Source organism: Mustela lutreola, chromosome 14 (genome assembly GCF_030435805.1).
Source record: "Mustela lutreola isolate mMusLut2 chromosome 14, mMusLut2.pri, whole genome shotgun sequence".
Taxonomy (NCBI): Eukaryota; Metazoa; Chordata; class Mammalia; order Carnivora; family Mustelidae; genus Mustela; species Mustela lutreola.
This window is the reverse complement of record NC_081303.1, coordinates 41,880,892-41,904,292: the sequence shown is the minus strand read 5'-3', so window position 1 is coordinate 41,904,292 and position 23,401 is coordinate 41,880,892. Positions and strand designations below refer to the sequence as shown.

General features: G+C 51.1%; 1 protein-coding gene across 1 annotated transcript in view; it reads right to left on the bottom strand.

The window, feature by feature from the left end:
- The window catches only part of PLXNA2 (plexin A2), a 212,660-nt gene that overhangs the window by 70,898 nt on the left and 118,361 nt on the right, over positions 1-23,401 (bottom strand). The window contains exons 5-8 of the mRNA XM_059146058.1: positions 9,576-9,676; positions 5,904-6,027; positions 4,052-4,205; positions 3,061-3,157 (exon numbers count right to left, since the gene is read on the bottom strand). Of these exons, the coding sequence (XP_059002041.1) occupies positions 3,061-3,157; positions 4,052-4,205; positions 5,904-6,027; positions 9,576-9,676 (476 nt within the window). The remainder of the gene's footprint in view (positions 1-3,060; positions 3,158-4,051; positions 4,206-5,903; positions 6,028-9,575; positions 9,677-23,401) is intronic.

Below are 23,401 nucleotides of genomic sequence, written 5' to 3'. Positions count from 1 at the left end.
CAGACAGGGAAGGTAAGGGTCCCAGGTAGCCCACGCACTATGATGGAGGCTGGTTGTCCTAGCCTTTCTCTCAGGAGGGCTGATTCGTGGGGCACCGAGAAATGTGGAATCTCCTTTGAAGATGTTCAAAGGACCAGAAAATTGGAAAAAAAAAAAAAAAAAGGAGTCGAAAGTGGAAAAATGTAACTTCTAGAGCAGTGGTGTGTGAGAGCTGGCCTGCATCAGCTCAGGAGAGCTGATTATTTACATTTCTAGGAATTTTGCAAGTGGTCGGTATCATGTTAATAACTTGAAATCAGCCATGGACAGAGTATTAACACCCTAGAAATCGGCAAATACTGCATACTAGGGTTTTTTCTTGATTGATGGCCGTTAAATATTTACCAGCATCCCACCACTTGGAAGGCATGAGACATAAGACTTAAGACAGAAAAGCACAGGGATAGAAATTGGGCAGATAAAATTCCGGGCTTGGACTGCCACTTGGGGTCACCTTGAGCAAGTCACTTCACTTTCTGCATTGGAAGTTCTTCATCTGTCTGTCATAAAACTTTCCTGTCTGCTCCACAGGGCTGTTTAGCATCAAACAAGATAATGTGTAGGAATGGTTTAGAAAGGTACAATGTTAAATGTGTTACTTTCAAGTGCTCAAATTACCTGTTATTTCGAGCTCTTAAGTCACATTTGAGTGTCAAAGACTAGAGCAATCACACGTGTTTCTGGGCTTTGGGGGAGTTAACAATATAACAACATGAAATGGCAATTTGTTTCAGTCTCTTAAGTAGGGGAGCATAGCAGTAGTATGGGGGTGTCGCATGCATTTCTTGCCAGGGTAAGCGCTTCTTCCCCTCTAGTTTTACCTGGAGGCTGTGTGTGACCAGACCATTATAATGGAGTTGGGTTTTGTCAGAGGGGTCGGTCTTCCTGCTCCTTGTCAGCTCCCCTCCATCTAGCCTCTGACAACTAGACCAACCTGGAAGGGACACAGCTGGGTCTGCGATCTGGCGCCATCTGGTGGCCACTCTCTTTACATTTCGGTGGATGGGTCTCCATCTGGGGGTGACATGCTAAACTGTCACCCTGTTTTGGGTGCATTAGCCCATCTACACCTCCTCCTCCCTGTGCTGATCAGTCTTACCCACTTCCAGATATGCCCAAAGGGACTGTGTTTCTGATCTTGGGCCACACCGACTGGTTCTTGCTAATATCTTAGGATTCAGCAAGTAAAGAATGAAATTGGACAAAGAAAGATAAGATGGGCTTTAAACCCGGCCTCTCCCCTGGCTCACTTTGTGACCTTCGCTGCAGCACTTATCCCTGTGGGTCTCAGTCTACCATATTAAAAGCAGGGGATTGAACTTGATTCTGTGACTTTTTGCTAGGAATGCCAGGAGTAGAACAGGGTAAGATAGTGTTTAGCAATAAAATGGAATCTTTGCTGTCAAGGAGTAGGTTTGGTTTTTTTTGTTTTTTGTTTTTTTAAATAATTATTGGGTATATTTTGTTTTGTTTTGCTTTTGTTTTTTGTGGGGGTTTTTTTTGGCTAAAACTTGCTGTCTGTGACTGCATTTCTGTTGCCATAGCAATGCAAAGTGGTGACATCACACCGAACTGCCCTGGAGATGAGGATGCTCTCACGAACAATGAATTCATCACCACTGTGCTGGAGTTTGAGAAGGAGGTGGGGAGTTTCTTTTGCCAAGACGCTAACATTTTCCCCAGCAGGGTTAGCTGGGATGGGGACGCAGTGGTTAGTGGGCGATTTAGTTTATTTTGGTTTCTGTACTTATGCCCTGCCCCCACCCCAGGCCATTTTTATCACTTGTCCTGCCTTTCTCAGCACATCCATTGACTTACCTCAGTGGGGCCCAACTGTGTCTCCTTCCTTAACTACTGCGGAGATCCTAGAGTTCCAGCAGCTGATTCCCATGATAAAAATCGAGATCAGAGAAGGGGAGGCTCGGGAGGACTGGCTCATTGGTCTCTTTTAATGGCTAAAGATTCCCTTCAGGTACAGTGGCACACAAACCCTCTCCCCATGTGGATTGTTGAGCCCATCTTGTCCACAGCCTGGACCCTACAGACAGGATGCCTTGGAGTTATGTAGACCTCAGGTTATTCCTGTCTTGGGAAATGGGAAGGACTGGCCCATAGACTATCCCTAATGATTGCTCCTGGCTCCTTCTGGTGTGGTGTTGTTGCTTGATCTGTCTCCTTGTGGAATGTCCAGGGTCAGTGGTCCAGTGGCCTTTATGAGGCCCTATTATAGAGACCCATTTCCCTCTTTCTAAACCAGAAGGTATAGAGATCCCAGTTGGTACAGAAGGAGTCTCAGCTTCTCTTCCAGAGAATATAGACTGAAACTAAATATGGGTCTGTCTTCCTGCCCCACTGTAGAAGCTCTTCCTTCGCTTGTGGGCACCACTGGTAAGTGTTCTGCTGCTGGACATGGCTGGCGAGGCCAGCTGGGGCCTACTCAAGCCCTTCTAGGGGCTGCTAGTTTGGTCTGGTTTCTCCCTCCTCTTTGAAAAGCTGAAGGCTGGGTTTGGACCACAGTGGAGTTAAAGTCGGCTCTCCCCCTCCTAGCCTGTGCCTTTATATCCTGTCCTCCTCTGGGGGTAGCTGTGTGCATAGCTGACTTCTACCTTCGAGTCTCTCTTGGACTCGGACATGGAGCATACGTCTAATTACATTCACTGTCAATCTCTCCGTTCAAAGCCACCACCAACTGGTCTTATGGTCTTTGGACCATGACCTTCGTCTTCACGTCAAACTCTCTGCTTACTGTCTAAGCTGGAGAATTGGGGGCAGGGTTGTTGGGGGTCCAGGCAAGGGAGATTGGATGAGATCAGCGTCTTGGACAGTGAGACTCATTCTGTTTAACATAACTGAATAAACCGAACAGAACTGAAAAGGAACGATTATGAAGAGCTTACTTTGTCCCCCACCGTATGCCGGGCCCCGGGGGAGACTAGGAGGGGAAGCCAGCACGTTGGAGCTGTGAGAACCCCACACCTGTATCCATGCCCAGGGCAAGGCCCTCGCCCGGTGAGTGCTTACAGTTGGTGGGCGCTGCAGTTGTAGAACTTGAACTCGGTGCTGACAAATATCTTCCCTGTCTCCTTGGATCTCAGCTGTAGCTCTAGCCCAAACCAGTCTGGGGGTAGGAAAAAAAAAAAAGGAGAGGGTAACACAACCTGGGGGCCCAGTGGAGAATCTGAGGGTAATCCATTAAACCAGTCCAGGGCTCTCTTGGGGGCATAGATGGTAGATGAAAACTGCCTGAGGCATCGCCTCCCAAGAGGGTCCCCTTGATCCTGCTGAGACACCCATCACTGAGACCCAGCCACCACCCCCACCCCTTAGGGGAAACGGAATGAACCACATCCCACGGAAACCCTTGCTTTGGTGAGGCATGTTCAGTTACTGAAAGACTTCAGGAAATATGAGGCCCGAACCCCTCAAGTCCCCAGTTCCATGGGGAGAACCCCACTGGAAATCGCTGGCTGGAGCCACTGCCATTCCTAGAAGGGAAGGGAAATCTGGGAAAACTCTCTGCATATGGGCAGATTTAACCCAAATGGGAGCAAAGGTTTTCCTTCTTCCTGAATTTTGCTTTGGGCCATGACAATTAGCTTTCAGGCTCAAACGAGCTGTATAAGACCATGGTAGCATCTGTGATATGAAGGCTTGGTCAGGCAGCTTTTGTGCTGGCGCTCCCACCCTGCCCCCTCTGCCCTCTGTGCATCACCCCATCCCCCGGGCACTCTACTCTTGACCATTCTTTTTTTTTTTTTTTTTTTTTTTTTTTTAAGATTTTATTTATTTGACAGAGAGATATAGCAACAGAGGGAACACAAGCAGTGGGAGAGGGAGAAGCAGGCTTCCCGCTGAGCAGGGAGCCTGATATGGGGCTGGATCCCAGGACCCTGGGACCATGACCCAAGCCAAAGGCAGATGCTTAAAGACTGAGCCACCCAGGTGCCCCTACTCTTGACCCTTCTGGTAGGGCAGCCCCTGGCATGTGACTCTCGCAGCACACACTTCTTACCTTGATCCAGAGGGATGCCCGGGACATCCTTGGGTCCTGGTGAGATGCAGATGACCTGGCTCCCAGACACTTGTCCCTCCACCTCGGTCAGGTTCCCGAAGGCACAGGAGATGCCCACAGACAGGTCGGGGGCATCACTCACAACTAGGCTGAGCTGTGGGAGGAGCAAAAAGCCTCAGGAGGAAAGAGATGACACCATAGGAAGAGAGAGTTCTAGGGCCTCTGGGAACCAGGGCTCCGGGTCTAGCCCTGCTGTGGCCTGCTTGCAGACTCATGGCCCCCAAGCTCATATCTAAGGAAGGACATTGGTCTAGTGATCCTCTGACTTTGACACAGAGTAATTACTGGAGTGCAGAGTTGATGGCTTTTATTAATATCACTGAGTTTAGTTTTCAGTCTTGGCCAGCCTCATAAAGGACTGGGTGAAGGGCCCTTAGAGGGAAAGGTACCAAAATTCCTCTGACTTTTGTCATTCTGACATGAAACCATGACCCTGGAAAGCAAGTCTTCAGCTGAGCCCTTTGCAAACAAGCTGTAACGCTGGCTTACCAATCTGGAGGGTTACTGGGTTGGTGGGCAACAGCTAGCCCTCTCCCTGGCTACGATTCAGTGGCTGCTTATCAGGATGGCAAGTGTCCTAGAGTTCCTGCCTCTCTGTGCCCCCAACCCTAGGTGCCCTGCTTGCTGACAGTCCCTGCCCAGTAGGGCGGTGGCTTCCTAAGGAACTGTGGGGACCAGAGAAAGCAAGGAATGTGGACACCAATAGCTCAGTCATCTGCAGTCATCTGCTGCCTCTGGGTTCCAATGATCTAGGCTAGCACTTTCCAGCTTTTTCAAGTTTGCATACCCTCCTCTGAATGGTAAAAATACCACTGAACGCCAGAAATGAGTTTGTCCACAACACAATAGAATATCTAAGTGATATTTGACACAATAGGTAAAAAATGCACCTGGCTTCCTCTAGCAACAGGGGGTGACCATAAGCGTGCATGGCAACAATACCCCGCCCCACCCCCGCCAGCCTCCAAGTCAGGAACCACAGTGTACATAGGTCTCCCATTGTCTTCCCACCAACACCTGGCTCTATTTATTTGCCCTGGCTTCTCACTCACAGTGAGTGTCACCTAGCCTCTCCAAACATTTGTTTGCTGCTGAATCCCTGCCCCAGTTTCGTTTCCATGGGGCCAAGAGACTTAGGTACAAACTCCCCTATTTGTTCCCTCGGCTCCATGGGAGCCAAAACCTCCTGGTGGGGATGAATGAACAGAAATCTTGGAAGGTTCATTAACTAATTAACATCCGTAAATGCTCATAAAACCTTCAGAATGAAATAATCGTGCAGGGCCTAAGGACATGAAATATTTGGGGTTGTACCCCGACAGGTGGTTAAGGGCTGTTTTAGTCTCTTTAATATCACTTTAAGTACATACTGACTGTGACTTAAGCCTCGGTCTCTGTCTCTCCTCTCTCTGTCTCTCTCTCACACCCAGAGGCAACTCTAAGGTCTGTGTGAAAAACCGCATGAAGTGGAGGAATGTAAACAGAGCATGTAACAAACAATGTGTTATTTAGTATCGGATCACACTAGGTTGTAGATGTTTGTTACTAAATGCAGAATCTAGATTTACAAAACAGATCAATGGGTAATGAGTTTCCCGGGAGTACAGAGAATGACTGTGCCCTTTACAATAGGAACTACCATTGGTTTTCTATAAACACAGCATTTCCTTGGAGTGTTTAAAGTGAGAGCCAGTGACAGATATACGTGCACGTGTTGAAGGAACACGCGCACACCACGTGCGTGCTCCGTGCCCTCCCCCGCCCCCTGCGGCCCCCAGGAGGTGTTCCTTACCCGCCGGCTGTGTTCAGACACTGAGATGCTGCTAGGCTGCACCTCAAGGCTCATGCACTGGCTGATGCTGGCCGCAAATCGGTTGGGTTCCCAGGCGCGCTGGCACTTGTCCCTGCGGGAGCACCTGCCAGGGACACACATTCATAAGAGGTCAGGCCTCTGAGACCCATCTGCTGGGCTCCACGGTCCCCTGGCGGTTTTAAGAGTGGTTTTCTGCTCTGAGGCTCTTGGCTTGTCTTCTACTTATGCTTTTCACTTAGCCCAGAGGGCCTGGGTGACTCCCAGATGGTCCTGATCACAGTTAAACACAGACTAAGAGGAAGTGGGACTCACCCCCAACATGAGCGGTACAGTTTAGACATAAAGAATAGCACCTGGGGCCGCCTGGGTGGCTCAGTCGGCTAAACGTCTTTGGCTCAGGTCATGATCTCAGGGTCTTTGGTTCAAACCCCATGTCAGGCTCCCTGCTCAGTGGGGAATCAGCTTCTCCCTCTCCTCCACGCTCCTTCTCTCTCTAGTTATCTCTGTCGCTATCTCTCTTTCTCTCAAAAAAAAAAAAAAAAAAAAAAATCTTAAAAAAAAAAAAAAAAAAGAATAGCTCCCGATAGATAGCATCTTTACAGGTTGTGTGGTGAGCAAGGGCGGCAAGTCCGGGGAATGAGAGGGGTAGCCCCAAAAGAGGCTAAGCATGTGAGCTCTGGGGCCCGGCTGCCTGGATGCTTCCCTCCTTCCCCCAGGCCACGGCATACTACGGTGTCCCTTTGGGCAAGTGACTTAATATCTCCGTGCCTCAGTTTCCTCAACCATAAAATGGAGAGGATGGTGATAATACCCTACCTCACAGGGCTGGCGTAAGGATTAAATACATGAGTACTTAGAAAATGGCTTTTTGGGGCACCTGGGTAGCTCAGTTGGTTGAGCACCCAACTCTTGATGTCGGCTCAGGTCATGATCTCAGGGTCCTGGGATCACGCTCCCCCTGCTCCTTTGCTCTTACGCGCTCTCTCCCTCAAATAAATAAATAACTCATTAAAAAAGAGAAAATAACTTTTCAGCCCTTATAATAATGTTAATGATGATGACTATTCACGTTATCATTCTACCCCCAAAAGGTGTCCAAGGCAGGACAGGTCTTCACTGAGTGGGACGGCCTGCAGGAGATCCTGTGGCTGGACTAATGACTCTCTGAAGGCAGGGACCATGTTTTATTCATTGAGATGGTCTCCCTGTCACATGCTGTATCTTAAATAAATATCTGCACTGTGAAATAACGCCTGGAGACAGAGAAGCAGACTGGGGTGGGTGGGTGGAGGCTGCCTTCGCCAGAAAGCTGTGCGGCCGGCCATCTCTCCCGACAGCTTCATCTCGGCCCTGGGGCGGCAGGTGGGCACGGGGACGCCTGCGAGCCGGGCATCTGCTGGCCGCCCGTGTCACAGGCGAGCACATTCCAGGGCTGGTGCTTCTCCAGACCAAATCCCCCCGACATACCACAAGATGCCACAATCCCTCAGTGATTCCCCCCACCACCACCTCCCCCTCCCCCGCCCCTCCCTGCTTCCTTTCCAAGCACATAATGGATCTAAATATGAATGCTGTCAAAGAAAAGAATTATTGAGGTTTAAGTGAATCCTTAAGATAGCTCTAAAGTGAGCTCTTGACTGGGGCCTTTATCTCATTGACTCACTGAAATGGCTCTTTTTTATCATACTATTTATGGCAACAGCCCTAACAGAGATAAATAGCCTTGGAGACAATAACACACTTGCAAGAGCCAGGCACACAGAAGAGACAGGAAGGTTTCAAATCCCCCCCACCCCCCAGACCTAAAGCCTCTTCAGCAATCTCCCTGGGCCTCCGTTACAGTCCAGTGTGCGGGCCTGGGAACTGGAACTGGGCCCATCAACTCCTTCCCACCCAGGCAGGCCACGGGTGGCAGGTGCAAGGGCATGGCGGGGGCCTGCTGACCGCGAGGAGGACCCAAGAGGAGCAAGCTCTGGGCACAAAGAGGAAAAAGCTTGTTTCTAAGGGCTCTTGACAGGCTGGAGGGAGAGGTGTGCCCCGTAGGTGGGAGGGATTCTCGGCCACAGGTAAGGAGCTCAGAGGACAGAGGAAATCGCAATCTATCCTGATGTGGCAGCTCAGGGGTTCTAGAAGCCACAGCCCACCCAGACAGGAGGAAGACAGGGGTGGTGTGGGGCCGCCGGGAGACTCCAGCACTGTGACAGATCAGTAGGCTCAAGCATGAGCTGGGGAACACGGTTGTCCTTGCTGGTGAATCAATGACAATCCCCCATCTGTAAGGGGTGTTCCACCTGGGAGAAGCGCTGAGTGCACCCAGGCTGGGTGGGCAGCGCAGGGAGCAGGGGGTGGGCAGGTAGCCTTGGGCACTCTGCAGGGGGCAGGCAGCCCTCAGGGTCCCTGATGAGGAAGAAATCCTCCTGATAAGAGAGGTCGGTCGGCACCACAGAGGGGAAACGCAGGGGTGGCCACATCAGCCGTTCCCATGCTCAGCAGCAGCGGCACCCCTTGTCTCACTGGCCCCGCAGGAACGTTTTCTGCAAAACTTCTTGAAGAGCCTTTTACCTCCAATCCCAAGCCGGGAACCCAGTATTTGTGGGCTTAAATCCAGTCCGGATTTTGCATCTGTGAGGCGCCTGCTTCCCTCCCTCCCTCCCTAGGCCTTGCAACACCTGCCACAGAGGCGGGAAGCCAAGAGCTATTGTGCAGGACCCTGAACTCTGGCCCTCCGCCTCCGCCTCCACCCCAAACCTCGCTCATTGCATGGAGATGCTCTGCCGGCTGGCAGCGAGCCAGGGAGCTTCCAAGTCCATTGGGGAACAGAATTCCTAGCCAGCGCCTGCCTTTTGGTTTTCACCCTCTTCTCTCCCTCTGGGGCCCTTCGAATTAGGAAGTTTAAGTGTGATTTTGCATTTCTATTGAGCTGGTAGTCAAGGGGCCGGGTGTATCTGAATAGGGGTGTGAGGCTAGTTAGAGTGAGACACAGACTTCTTGAAATCATGAATTAATGTGGCCAGAAGGGTCCTCCCAAAGGTTCAGAGTTCATAATAATTACTTTGATTTGTACAGCCTATTCTGCGATTCCTTATTTGCAAAGCATTTTATTATTTCATTTAATCCCCACAGTGTACCTGTGAGGTAGGCATTATCCCTATTCAGCACTGGGGGAGTGAGGCCCAGAGCGGTCAGCGGACCATCCAGGGTCACACAGCAGCTCACTGGAGTCCAGATCCCCCACCCCCAACCCCACCCTGGCGCAATGCCATCTGCACGCGGGCGGCAGGTGGCAGGATGCACTGAAGAGTTTCTGGGGAAGCTGAGAGAATGCTAGAGCTTCACTGGTGAGTTCTTTTGGTGCCACTACCCCTCCCGGTATTGACAAGGTGCAGACTAGGGAGCAGCCAGGAGGGCAGAATTTGGAAGTGAAATGAGAGGCAAAGGCATGATGCTGGGAAAGAAGGACCCCCACCTGCCTGCAGCCTCTCTTCCTGCTCTCCAACCTGGATGTGAATTCCTGGAAATTCCTCACACACTGGAAACCCCGGGTCACATCCTCATCAACAGTCCCAGGAAAGCACCTGGTCATCAACAGTCCCAGGAAAGCACCTGGTCATCTGCATTCCAGGCTCCTTTTTGGAACGATCCCCAACTTACATGTTGTGCAGGGAGCACCAGCCACAGTGAGGGTCCCCCGAGCTCAGACACTCTCCACAAGTTGTGTACTGCTCACAGGATTCCACGGGGACCCTGGTGATCTGGCAGAGAGAAGAAAGACAGCACAGTTAGATCAGGGAGTGAGGACTGGCTGATGTGTGTTCGGACTCACCTACACTACTCCCACCGGTAGTTGCACTGTCCCCGCGGGTAAAGAGGGGACACTGGGGGGCGGGGGAATCAATGGCCTCTCTCTCATCCGTTTTCCTGGTGCAAGGTGGGGTTACAGCTAAGGGGAATGTGTTTCTGGGGGTGGCCAGCCCAAGGCTCCTTCTTGCCTTCACCAGGGGCAGAAGCATATCTTCCGCCACTCATGTCCTTCGAGAGCTGGCCAGGCTCATGAAAATGGTGACCTCTGCTGAAAGCCCACTGAATGCCACCAACTTGTCTCTGAAGGGCTTTCAGCTGGACTTGGGCAAAGACACCCTGCCCGCACAGAACACATTTGAAAAGGGAGAGAAGGAGAAACTTTTCCTATCTAATAACATTCATCGTATGGCACAGTCTCTCTACATCCAACCTAACATACCACCTGGATCCAATTATCCCATTCTCTGATGTCTGCAAGCAATTTTTTCCTAGTAAATCTTCCATCCTTTTGAAAAGTCTGGTTAAATGGGAACATCCACAGAGATGAGCTGCCTGATTCCGTCTTGCTGGGGAAAGTGGGAATTTGCAGATCAAGTCCCTCCCCCCACCCCAAAGGTGCAGCCAGAGCGAGCTCCCGCCAGTTTCCCTGTGAGGCCCTGCAGGGTCTTGAGACGGGCCTGTGTGGACCCAAGACCACCACCTGCCCAGTATGCGTGACATTCAGGTAAAGGGGTCTGAAGATTGCCTTCTTCCATCTGCAATGCTCGGTACCGCTGCTGGTTGGGGCAGGAGGCTGATGGGCTGCAAAGCCATTTGCTGGGCTGGGGCTGAGTTCTCCTTCATCAGAGCAGAGAGGTCCCCCACCCACTGGATGTGTAAACCAAGTGCAAACACACAGTCTGGGGTCCAGCCACACGCTGTTCTGCCTCAGGCAGAGGGACAAAGGATCTGCTGGGGACACTTTCACAGCATGCTCCTGAGAGGATGGGGAGAAGTTTAACACGCTTATCTAGCAAATGTTTATCAGTTGTCACTACAGCGAGGCTCCAGGGCTACGGCAGAGGGAAACACTAGCCATCAGGCCACGGGTCCTGCTCCTCGGAGATCAGAGTCCATGTGGAGTTGGTAATTGCAAAGCTGGAGCTCCTCGCCTGGGACAGGCGCCACCGTAGAGGAGGGGTGCCCAGGACAAGGTGTGGGGGGAAGAGGCCATTGGAGAAAGCCTGAGTCAGGGGAGGAGAGCGCTGGTGCAGAGACGCGGAGGGGCACAGCACAGTGAGCCGTTATCATGAGCAAAAGTCATTAAGGACAAGTTCAGCAGAACTCAAGGGTATTGCCTGGCTGGGGCAGGGTGAGATGTCATGGGACATACGCTGGGGCCAGACGAGGTCTCCTGCACACGTCCCGGGAGGCTCCCTTTCTTGGTTGGGTGCTCCCCATTCTCACCGCATCGTAACACCTAACATTGCATCACAAGGCTTTTCTATAAGCGGGTGGACACAATCAGCTTTAAACAGTCCTAACTTCCTTTTAATCACAAAAATAATGCAGGAAGGATAATAGTAAAATCTGGCAGTTCAGTTTAAGAAACTATTCCTGGGAAAGTGCAAGCCAGTCTGAAATAGCCTCCAGGTACCAGACCCGAGGGTGTGAGTCGAAGCCTTGTCTGTCCCTGATGGCTGACAGAACAGCTCAAGGGGCTGAACTGCCCCTGGGCTGCAGGAACAGACAGGGTATCCGGGCAGAGAAAGGCCGCCCCACACCGGGAAGCGCCCCGCTCAGGTCTCTACTCCAAGAGCGGTGCTGTTCAACCAAGGGTCCTTTGTGGAAGAGTGGTCAGGGCGGGGTGGGATCCCCACACGGCGTCTGAGGGTGCAACTCACGGACCTGGGATGCCTGTTCACATCCAGAGAGATGAGTCTTGGGGTGCCTTCCCAGTGTCTGAAGGGCAGCTATGTGGCCACAACAGGACTCAGGGGTGAAAAGTTTCAGGAAAGCCCAGCCAAGGAAGGTCAAGGTTGTCTAATAACATTCAGCCCTCGCTTTGGCAAGGAACTCCCGTCTCTGGGATGGGAAAGTGAGTCGAGGTGACAGGTGTCTGGAAGGCTGCGAGAGGGATTTCTGCCCCCAGAGGGAGGCTGCCTTTGTTCTTTACACTCTGCTCTATTTCTTGCAGCTGACCTAACTCTTCCCTGAGTCTGCTCACGATTCCTGCCCCGAACGACTTGGTACAGTTGAAAGAGACCATCCAGGAGTGCCAGGGGGCTCAGTCGGTTAAGCGTCTGACTCTTGATTCTCACCCAGGTCATGATCTCAGGGTCCTAACATGGAGCCCCACATCAGGCTCTGTGATGGGCGTGAAGACTCAGACGATTCTCTCCCTCCCTTTCCTTCTGCCCCTCCCCCTGCTCGTGCACGCTCGCACGCTCTCTCTCTTTCTCAAATAAATGAATATATCTTTAAAATAAGTAAATAATAAATAAATAAATAAACAAACAAATACATAAATAAATAGAAGAGACCATCCAGCCATTGCTACCAGCCACTGGCATCATTACATTGCCTTAAGAAACAACCTTGACCTCTCGGACTTATGGCCTATGACTCCTCCAAGGAGCACCTTTCTGAAAGCCTGCCTCTCCTGGGCCTGGATCTCTAAGCCTTCCAGGATCTCTGCAACCCCACAACACCAGCGGGCTTCTGCCAGGTCCCTCCAACGCGCCCCCTGAGGCCTGGGCACCATTGCAGCCCAGGACCCAACCTTCCTTTCTTGGGTTTCGGGCTCCGTGTGAGTGATGTCTGCATCTGGCTGGAAATTAAAACAACTGTCTGCATTGCATTCGGCCCGTCTGTCAAAACACAGCCCGGCTCTCAGCAGCTGGGAAAGACGGCCCTGAATGGGAGCAGTGTCTCCAGCAACAAAGCCCACTTTCACGCCAAGTGCCACGGAGATAGTGAGAACCCTGTTCTTCTCCAAACATGAAACCAATAGCACAACTATTTTTCCTGTTTCCTGGGCCCTCCTGGTGGGAATTTCTCTCTCTCTCTCTCTCTTTTTTTTTTTTTTTATAATGCACTGAGTTGAAGAGCAAAGTGAAACAGGAAACTTCTGGGGTGGGGGGTGGTTCTAAAACTTGAATCATCCCCTCCTCCAAGATCTACTGGGCAGGCACAAAGCAGAGGCAAGAAATGTCCCTGGGACTGACATGGAGACCCTCCATGTCAGATGTTTCTGTGGGTTCTCTGTCTTTCCCATATTCACGAGTTCTCGTATTCATTCATCAACCCATAGTCACTGATTCATTGATCACACCCCTACGTACAGATAAGGGCCAATGCTAGGCACTTCGGGGGAATAAAAACAACTGCACCTTAAGACACAGCCATCAACTTCAAGTTGCAAACAGACCAGCCGTGAAAAGACAAGAGCGTGATGTGTGCTCGAAAGCACTGTAAGAAAGCTGAGGGGATTCAGAGCGAAGAGAAAATACTTTTCATGTCTGCTGTGTCTTAACGCGATAGCCACTAGCTCCTGTGCTTATAAGCACCTGAAACGTGGGTTCTAAGAGGTGCTCTAAGGACACAAGGCACCCTGGATTTTGAGGATTTTGTATGGAAAAAAAAATGTTATCACATGAATACTTTTTTATTGACACACGTTAAAAATGGAAGTTTTCAGACAATGGGTTACATAAAATCTATTATAAATATAATATATAAATATATAATATATAATAAAATTTATATATAAATCTTTTAAAAAGTATATAAATATATAATAATATAATAATATATATAATATATAATAAGATTTATATATAAATCTTTTAAAGGTGTAGCTGCTAGAAAAGTGAACATTTTACACAGGGCTTGCATTTCCGGCTTGCATTCTGTTTCTATGGGCCCGTGCAGCTCTGGGTGGGCGTTCCGAGCAGGTTTTGTGACAAAACAAGGCATGGGCCTGGGTCTTGAAGGGTGAATCATATGGACACAGAAGGAGAGTGCCCCAGGTGGGAAGAGCTTCCGCGCAAACGGAAAAGCAGAGTTTCTTCAGCAAACCTTGTGTGAGAGCCGGGGAGCGGTGGGTATAAATCTGGAGAGGCGGGTTTGGCTTAAGCTGGGAAGGAGAGGGCAGACCACGGAACTGGGGACGTATGAAGTTTCTGAGCTCTCTAGACTACCATGGCTTCGCCAGAAGAATGTCCTCCAGAAAGACAGGGGCCAGGAGCTCTCAAGGAGGAATGGCTCTCCAGGCATGGTCCTGGACCCAGCACTGTTGGCATTACCTGTGAGGTTATGAGTCAGAAACTCTGGAATGGGGTCCGAGTGGTACTTCTAACAAGCTCTCCAGCCATTCTTACCACTTAAAAATTGGGAACTGCTGGTACAGATAACCTCACTCCTTGGGTCTTTTTAAATGTCAGGTTCCCCAGGCCAGGAAGAAAGGGAATAAAACTTGACTTAGGGGCAGTGGAAGGAATGAGACTGCTTAGGGGAGTGGGAGAAGGAGGTATTCTGGGGACTGCTTTGGGCCCAGGGAGAAACCAGTCCAGACAGCTCTGTCTCTGGAGACCCTAAAGGACCAAGTTTGAACGTCTGAAATCCAGATGCTTGGCCCTGCGTCCTAGGTGACAGGCAGGCACGTGCTCTAGGACCGGGCAGGGTGGGGCAGGATGGGGTGGGGACCGACGTGGTCTCCAGCAGCTCCAGAAGGAGCCCGAGCTTCCTCCCGAGAACTGCCATCGAGTCGGGCGCAGCACTTTGTCGGGGCTGACTCAGAGTTTAATGGGACACTCTATGACGCTGTAATTAGTGTTTGTTTATTATGATTGCATTTTAATTATGCCAGAGGCTCGCCCACCCCCTCAGCTGAGTGCTGGGATCCAAGGGTAGCTAGGCTGGGAATGAGAAGCCTGCGTCGGAGGATGCCCTCCTCCTGACCCATCCACCGCCTTCTCCCCGGGACTGCGGAGCTGCTCCGGACAGCTTCCACGCTCGCGCTCTGCATTCTCTGCTGCTTGATCTTAGGTCTCGTAATTATACCTCTAATGAATATAACTGTCCTATTAAGTCATTTACTTAAGACATACTCTTAATTAAAGGTGACTCATACTGTGTTCCTGGCCCCTCTGGCCTTGGGGCCCTGCATCTCGAGTGTCTTCCTTGGCCTGATTCAGCAGGACTGGAGCTCTGTGTAAGAAGGGATCTGTGGGGCTGTGCAGAGATTAGGGTGGCTCCCCCCACTTTCCCTCTTCTTAGCATCCCGTGTAGTCTCACAGGGCGGGAGGCCCAGCCTGGCCAGGAACATGACATCAGAGTCTTACTGGCTCAGGTGACAAGTCATGGAGGGAATGGCTGGAATCAACTTTACGCCTCGAGATCTGGAAGAACATGGCAGACCCGCTGGGGTGTGGAGCACGTGGGGTGAGGCCAGGAAGGCGTCGGAGGCCCCGGACAGGCAGTACCTCAGGTACCAACACAACATCACTCTTCAGAGTTGTCCGGGGGTAGGCATAGGAAACAGAGCCCTTTGCCAAGTGAGCTTGGGGACAGAGAATCAGTGCCATGTCTCTGCCGCCGGAAAGGAGCAACATGGTTCTGAGAACCCAGATGGGTCTCCTGGAGAAAGATCTGTGGTGAAGCAGCACAACGCATGGGATTCTGACAACCGATTGTGCCCGGGCTCCCTGTAGTCCTTAAACCCTTCCTGAGCGTTTGTGTTGTGTTACACTCTCTGCTGGTCACTGGGGCCGTATTCTCTGCCTTCCTGGAGTTCTTGGTTTGTTTGAGGACAAACCCAAGGAAACATACAATCTCAACACAACGGGATAGATGTCACAAGAGAGGGAGAACCAAGAGACCGTCGTGGCTCAAAGGACAGAGAGCAGAGGTTTGCCTGGTTGGGGCAGGAGGGGGCATGGCACTCCGTGGTCCCGAGGCCCTGTGGGATTCCTCTGCAATCGTGCAAGAGAGATACAGAGGGAACAGGAGAAAATCAGGGAAAGCTGTTTTCCAGGCTGGTGGGGCCCCTCGGAGAATGAGCATTTAATCCCCCTCTTCCCTGGAATCTGTTGCCCCCCGGCCCCCACCAGATGGTACACCTGTCCCCACACGTGTTCCCAGCCTCCTGACACAAGGAAAGAAACAGAGGCCTTCTCAGTGGCCAGGAGCCAGGTGGCGGGGTGGGAGGTGGCGCACACAGCCCGGCTGGGGCAGGCAGTTGGTCTGATCAACAGCTCGCCGTCCCCAGGGCCAGGGCAAAGCGCACAGCAGCTGAAACCCAACTGTCCCCTGAGCCTTGCTCCTTGCCTTCATACCTCCTTTAGGTGGTCCCACCAGCTGGCCCTCCCTCCCCTTGTACTTAGGAAGGTCTTGGCCCCACTTTCTCTTTTTTCCCCAGTGCAAGCCTGTTTTCCAGCAAAGCGCGATGCTCTCGTTTATCCACGGCCGAGGGCAGTCCGAGGAGAGCCGCAGCCGGGCCCGGCACGTGGACTGACTTGCCATCCAGGGCACTGGCTCCCTGCACCAGGGGAGGGTCTGAGCTTTTCCGAGTGCTTTCACAGGCTTTATCTCCTTTGATCTGCACAGCTCCCCAGGGAGGAAGACAGGGTGGCCATTGTTAGGTATTATGATTCCCATTTGATCCACTAGGAAAGAGAGGCCCCCAAAGGGCTTAGCCCCAGCTCCGTCTCGTGGTGAGTGGCAAAGTGGCTCCTCCATGGCCCATGCTGGTGACATACTGTCAGGGAGCTTTCTGAGGATGGGGGAACGGGAGGTTCAGGGGACAGTTTCAGCAGACAAGGTTGGAGGTGAGCCCAGAGCCGGGTTTAGGAGGCAGGCAGGAACCCGAGGGGAGGTAAGCCTATGGCTTCTCTGTCCCTGCAGTTCTGCGTAGCTTGTTGGTACCCAGTAGTTGCTCATGGGGGGATTGGCGGGTGGGTGGAGTCTTTCTACACAGGCTTTCCCCAAACTCCATCAGCCCCATGGCAATGGGTACAATCGGCCTCGAGATGCCTGAGTGCTCAGGGCTCTGTCCTTCCCTACCTACCAGACGGGGCCAGGGTTCAGAGTCCTCACTGGGAAAGGGACACGGGCTGCTGACCCAGTGCCCAGCTCAAGCCAGAGTGGACCCTCCAGGGACAGGAAAGGTTGCACCAGCTCCTGATCGGCCTTGTACTCCATCGCCTACAGTTCAGCAAGTTTCCATGGGAAAAGACAGCTTCTCCCTCCTGTCCTTTCAGGCCAAGAGTTTCTTTCTTGCCTACTGGGTGCCTGAAGCCACATCTTCATCTAAACTTCCCTGCTGGGAGTGGGTGGGGGCAGAGGTATGGGGCAGCAACGAGACCCCCTCTTTGGATCTGTTCCCCAAGGATGGAGGGGTGAGGAGGCAATAGGGGGTCTCCTGCTGAAGGCTGGCAGGCTCCTGGCTGGCACCACCCGGCTCGGAGCTGAGCAGTTAGAGGCCTGCAAAACAGCACAAGGCAGCAGGAATAATAACAATGATAGATTTCATTTATCCAGTGCCTACTGCATGCCAGGCACGTGGTACATAGTATCTCACTTAATCCTGTGCCAACTTCGCAGGCAAGGTATTCTCAGGCTCGCTTTACTTATTAGGAAACAGTCTCGGGGCAATAACCCACCCAAGATCACATGCCTTGCAGGGAGGGGGCAGGCACAGAGCTGGAGACCAGGTCTGTCTGACTCCCGGGCTGAGGGGTAAGATGGAGACAGGCCACCCTGAAGATGGAAGGCCTTCCCTCTCCTGAGGCTGCCCCAAGGGCTGGCTGTCGGGGCTGCCTTTCTCCTAGAAATCAGGTGCCAGCCGCAGTGCCTTGCCATGTTCTTGGACACTGCGATCGCAGACGTAGAATGGTTCAATTTAAGGTTTTTAGACTTTAAGATGGCGTGAAAGCAATACGCATGCAGCAGAAACCGTGTTTTGAATTCTGAATTTGGATCCTTTCCCAGGCTAGCAGTACGTGGTACGAGGCTCTCTCATGCTTCGGGCGGCGGTGGCAGTGAGCACAGCGCCCAGTCAGCCACGGATCCCAGAGGCAAACAACCCGTGTACGTCACAGCATTCTATGCTCACAGGACCATGCTGCTTTTCCCTTTCAGTACAGAATCCAGTCCATTACAAGAGCTAGGCAATGCTTTCTTATCAAACAGGCTTTGTGTTCGACAATTTTGGTCCATCTGTAGGCTAGCGTTAAGTGTTTCGAGCACATTTAAGGTAGGCTAGGCTCTGCTATGATGTTGGTAGGCTAGGTGTAGGAAATGTGTTCCAGCTTACAATGGTTTCATGGGGATGTCTCCCCATCCAAAGTCCAGGAAGATCCGGACAATCACCCATCTGATCACTGCATGCCTCTTAGCTCATTTTACTCTCCTGCTTGCTGGCAATGAGTCCAATGGCAAATCCAGACCTAGTCCCAACAAAAGGGTGCAGAGAGGGAGAGAGGCTGGTGAAGGGGAAAGAGCCCCTACTAGGTTCTTTTTCAAGCTGGCCAGAGCCCAGAACAATAAAGGCAGAGGCTCTGAGCAGGTTGCCCGGTTTCCATCCTGAGCCTCCCAGGAACGTCACAGAGCCCTCATCACAGAGGCGGAAGGGGCTTTTCTGTCCTGGTCTCACCAGGAGTTAGTGGTGTGGCTTGTGGGCAACCCAGTTCGCCTCTTAAGCCTCCAGTTTCTTACCTTTTTCACGGACACAACAGTACCTGCTCATCAGGGAGCCGAGCACCTTTGAGCTCACATTTTCAGCTTCAGTCATTTCTAAGAATCAACCTCCCAGTAATTAACGTGAAGAATTCACTCTGGTTTGTTCCCAGGGTTACATCCAGTTCTTCAAAAATCAATAGCCATGTGTGAGACCTCCTTAAATCCTCATAAAGTAAACATCGGCCCAGCCTCCTGCCTGTCCTCCGAGCCATAAAAAGTCACATGATCAATATCATTAAGAAAAAGGAGGCATCGAGCCCCCGGAAAACCAGCTGGAGGTTCTCGAGTCTGTGATTCCAACTAAAGCAACATGCAACCTTCTGACCAGAAGCTGACCCTGGGGCTGACTCCTAAGAACTCCTGACTATCTGGGACCTCAGGGCAGAGTGGAGTTCAAAGACAAAATCTATTTTTAATGACTTGGGGGAGAAGAGTGGAGTGGCTGAGTAGTTCGTAGTAATTAAAGCTATCTATCACTCAGAGAGTAGAATCCAAAGTTGGTTGAACTTTTCAATGACAGTTTTCCCCTCATTCATAAAGCCCATGCAGGAGTCAAAGGGGAAAGGGTGGTAGCAAAAGAAATCTCTGGCCCTGACTAGTGAAATTTATCCTTTTGATGAGCACTAGGGCAATGGCCTCTCCTGGGGTCTTTTTTTTTTCAGCGAGAAGCCATATTTTGTATTGACATTTTGGTGGACACTGAACGTAGACAGCTGATAAACCATAGGATATTAACTTGTCAGCACTCCCAACCTCAGTTTCCTTCTCTGTGAAATGGTGACTATAATGATGTCAACTTCACAGGGATGTTTGGGGGCCTCACTGACACCTGCACACCAAGAGCTGTGCATACAGCTGGTGCTCAATAGTGGTAATTATTACCATGCTCATTCTTTATTTACAGACCCCACTGAAGGTGGCAGTGTTTGCATGGGAAAGGGGCAAAGGGCCCTCACCCAGGCTCTGCACTCCTGTGCTGCGCGACCTTGAGCCAGCCGCCTAGCCCCTCTGGGCTGAGACGGCTGATGTGTCTGTCATACAGAGAGAATGATGTCTGCCCTTTGCACGAAGAGCGGAACAGCCACTCCAACTGCTGTCCTTAATCCCTCCTTGAGGCCGAAGTGCCCTAAAAACTCAAGATCCTCTGCGGAAAGAAGTCAGATCAAGCTTGGTCTCCTCAGGATTAAGGTAAAACTTGGGCAAAGGAAAAGCACAAAGAGGGTAGGAAACCGAGTGGGCAAAGTAGATATTCCAAACACCATTAACACATTTTCTTAGACAGGAGTTCTGGGCCAGAAATATAAGGGAGGTAGAAGTGGGGCCCTTTCTAGTTTTGGTTTTCGGAAGGATCTACAAAGAAGCAGAGATGCAGATACTATGCGGTCTCCATGACAACCGTGGGTTTGTTCAGTTAGGGAAAGCGGGTGGGAGAGGAAATCGGGGATGGAAAATGGGGCCTAAGAAATAACAGATCTCCCATGTGGGGTCCAGATGTCTTGGACCAGCCAGGTGCCACCAAGTTCCCTCTCGGGTCAACATCAACTCCTCTACCCCCAGGAGGGGGAAGGTGATAAGGGCAGGAGGATGGAGTAACACAGCAGGGATGACTCCAGCCACCCACTCCTGCTCATTCATCCGCACTTGTACTTGTTCAAGTGGTTTCACTGAGGGCCCTGATGCCCAGAGCCCAGGTACAACCTTACCACATGGAGACTGACTTTCTCTAAGAGCTGGGCCTCTGCCTTGTCGGTCCTGGTTTCTGGGCTCCATCCCCTTAACTTCTTGTCCCCGTGCTTTCCAGTTACCAGCAGAGGAGATGAGAGGGGTGGAGCACCAGTTAATCCCCAATTCTCTCTGCAGCCTCTCTGGTGCATCAGCTTGGGCAGGTGAGCCCTGTGGTGGGAATGCTCAGGGCCCAGGAGGATGCTGGTCAGGTTCTGGACCACGAGTACCTTTGCTGTTGTCTGGGTAGAAGGTGGGGCCTACCTTTGTTGTGGTTTGGGATAAGGACTCAGGGAATCCTCCCATAAGAGGATAAATGGGGCCTCCAGGACATCCTTGTTCCTAAAGGGGACAGTAAGAATGAGCTCCTTTGGGCAGAAACCCCAGCACTGCCTCCAACCCAAGCTCCAGGTTTCTGTCCCCTGTGCCCAACTGTGCTTCTGGCTCTGAGGCTGGCACTCATGGTTACTGACACAAGCTTATAGTTTCTCAGGGGCTGTATGAATTGTGTACGGATGTCCCACTCTTGATATCTTCCCTTGCATCTGCTCCTGGGGTTCTGAAGGGACCCCATGTTGAAGGCCCCAGGTCACCTTGACATAAGGAGAGCAGTCTTGCTGAAGAGTGTAAGATTTGGCCAAGGCCAAAGGCACAAGCCCTCCTTCAGGACACCCGAATCAACAGCTACGCACGTAAGGAAGGTCAGAGCCAGCTTCGCTCGACCCACAGGCACTGGAGCTGAGGTGGACCTCCCTCTCTCCACCTAAAGTGTTGCATAGACCTGAGCAGACAAGAAACCATTCGAGCCTCATGTTGTTAAACAGAAATTGGGTTTCCAGGGGACCTTATGGAGGGCATCTTCTCAGCCATCTCTCTGTTTTTCTCTCTAACCATCTGAGACTTGGCCATCTTATCTTCCTGACACACAAGATCGGAAAATAGTACCTCTAATTTTTCGTCATATGACAAGTGTCTGGCTCCCTTGGGAAGCCCAGAGCAGATTCTTGTCACTCACAACTTCCTAGGACAAGTTAGTAGGTGAATGGACGAGTGTGTGTGTGTGTGTGTGTGTGTGTGTGTGTAGACAGAGAGAGAGAGAGACAAAGAGACAGAGATGGTGGATAATAGTACACGTTAAATCTCTGTCTAAAGACAAAAAGTCTCCTACACGTCTATAAATTTTAAAATTTTCCTTTCTGTACAGAGTTCATGTGTTCATTCACACAACCCTGGCAAGACGGTGATGGGCGAGGTAGGAAGGCTCCACCCTTTGCTGGATTCTGAGCCGCCATGTTGCTCCCGGCATCTGCATAGACTGGTCGGTCAGTGGAATAGAGACCCTTCCACTGGGGCAGCAACAGTAACAGGGCCTCAGTGCCCTGTACCCAGGGGCGAGCCTGGAGGGACTGTGACCTAGCCTTGGGAATCTACATTCATGAGTGGACCTACATACGTTTATTCATAATTTGGTGTTTATCAGTTGACTGTTATAATTGGTGCTTATATCTGTCCCTGGGCTTATGGACTCTTTTACTTATTCGTTAATCCATCAAGGTATGAATCTTTAATTCATTCATCTCTTCATATATCCAGCAGACCAGATATCAAGTCTCATACTGCGGCGCTACAAAGTCAAGTTAGTCACGGTCTTACGAGGCCCTCAAGAGGCATATCATCTCTGGTGGGTATGCTGGAAAGTCCGAGGCTCGCTGGAGAGGTTCCTGGCTGAGAATGAGCATCCGCAGGGGCCAGGAAAGTGTCACCCTTTGTGGCAGGCCTGGAACCACAGTGATATTCAGAGAGGCGGAGCGGAGAGAAGGGCAGGAGCAGAGACCGAGCGTGAGGAGACGCAGAGAGGCCCCAAGAATGAGCACTGGGAGAGCAGGGAACTGGCGGGAAAGGTAAACTGAGGGAACATCGTGGAAGGCCAGGGTGGTAGAAACAGAGCAGAAAGGAGGAAAAGGACAAGCTGTGCATTTCCTCTTGCACCATGTGTCCCTCACCTGTCCCTGTCAGAGCATCCCTGCTGCCTCCCCCAGGAGGTCCCCGCTGTAGGTCCTTGGAGCAGGATGGTGGCTGTTGGTCCCAAGGGTCTCCCTTCTTCTATTCTCTGGACACCAGATGTGCTCTGCATACCCTCATTTCTCTGTTCTTCCAGAAAGGTGGACGGCATGGGTCCTAGAGTCAGACCGCCCGGGGCCGAATCAATCCCTGCCTCTTCACTGATTAGCTATGTGACCTTGGGCACCCTCTCAGCTAAGCCTCACTTGTTGATTGGTGAAATGGGGTTAATACTAGCACATATTTCTGTAAGACTCACTACCTGCAGATGAGGAAGGAATGGAGGCGCAGAGCGTCACAGTGAATTCACTGGCAGTCACACAGCCAGGAAGTCAGAGAGCTGGGGATTCGAGTCTCGTTAGGCTGGCTGCAGAGCTCGTGCTCCAAACTTCCACATTAAATTGTCTCTTAGGCATGAAGGTTAGAAAACCATTAGGTTGGTGTCTAGCACACAGAGATCAGTTATTATTAACAGGTACATATTAAGAACATGGTATGTATGCTGTGTAGGCATGAAGTTCAAAGAACGAACAGACATGTCTCTACTCTTTAGGTACTCATAGTGTAAAACAGATAAACCCCGGGAAAACAGAGAAGCAACCCCCCCCCCCCAATTTAATGAAATATTAGCACAGATTGATGGAGATGTAGTACAACTACAGGAGTAAAGGGAAAACCATGGAAGGCTTCCAGGAGGCAGTGTTTTATGATGATGCCCTCAGCTAAAAAACCTAAATAATACAAAAAAAAAATTTTTTTAAAAAACAAGAAAAACTGCCTCTTAGATGAAGTTTATAGTCCAAATGCCCTCCCTCAACCCCAATATCTGAGCCTTTTAACTTCTGATCCCCACCAGCCTGACATTTCCACTCGAGACTCCCTCTGTCCGTGTCAAACCCCCACTCCTGGCATGGTGGTCCCTTATGCTGTGCACAGTTCTGCCTCCTTAATTTTACTCTGACATTCCTGCTCATCAGAACGTCCTCCCGCCTCTTGCTCACCCCTGGGCTCCCCCTCTTCCATGCAGCCTTCCTTGATCAATCTCTGTGATGTCTCTGAATTTAGAATCTGACCACCTGCCCAGCTGGCAGGACTCTAATGCACTTTGTGAAAAAACAGTCTTCTTAGGACTCTATCTTTTTAGGTTACTCATAGGGCTCTGCTTTTTACTT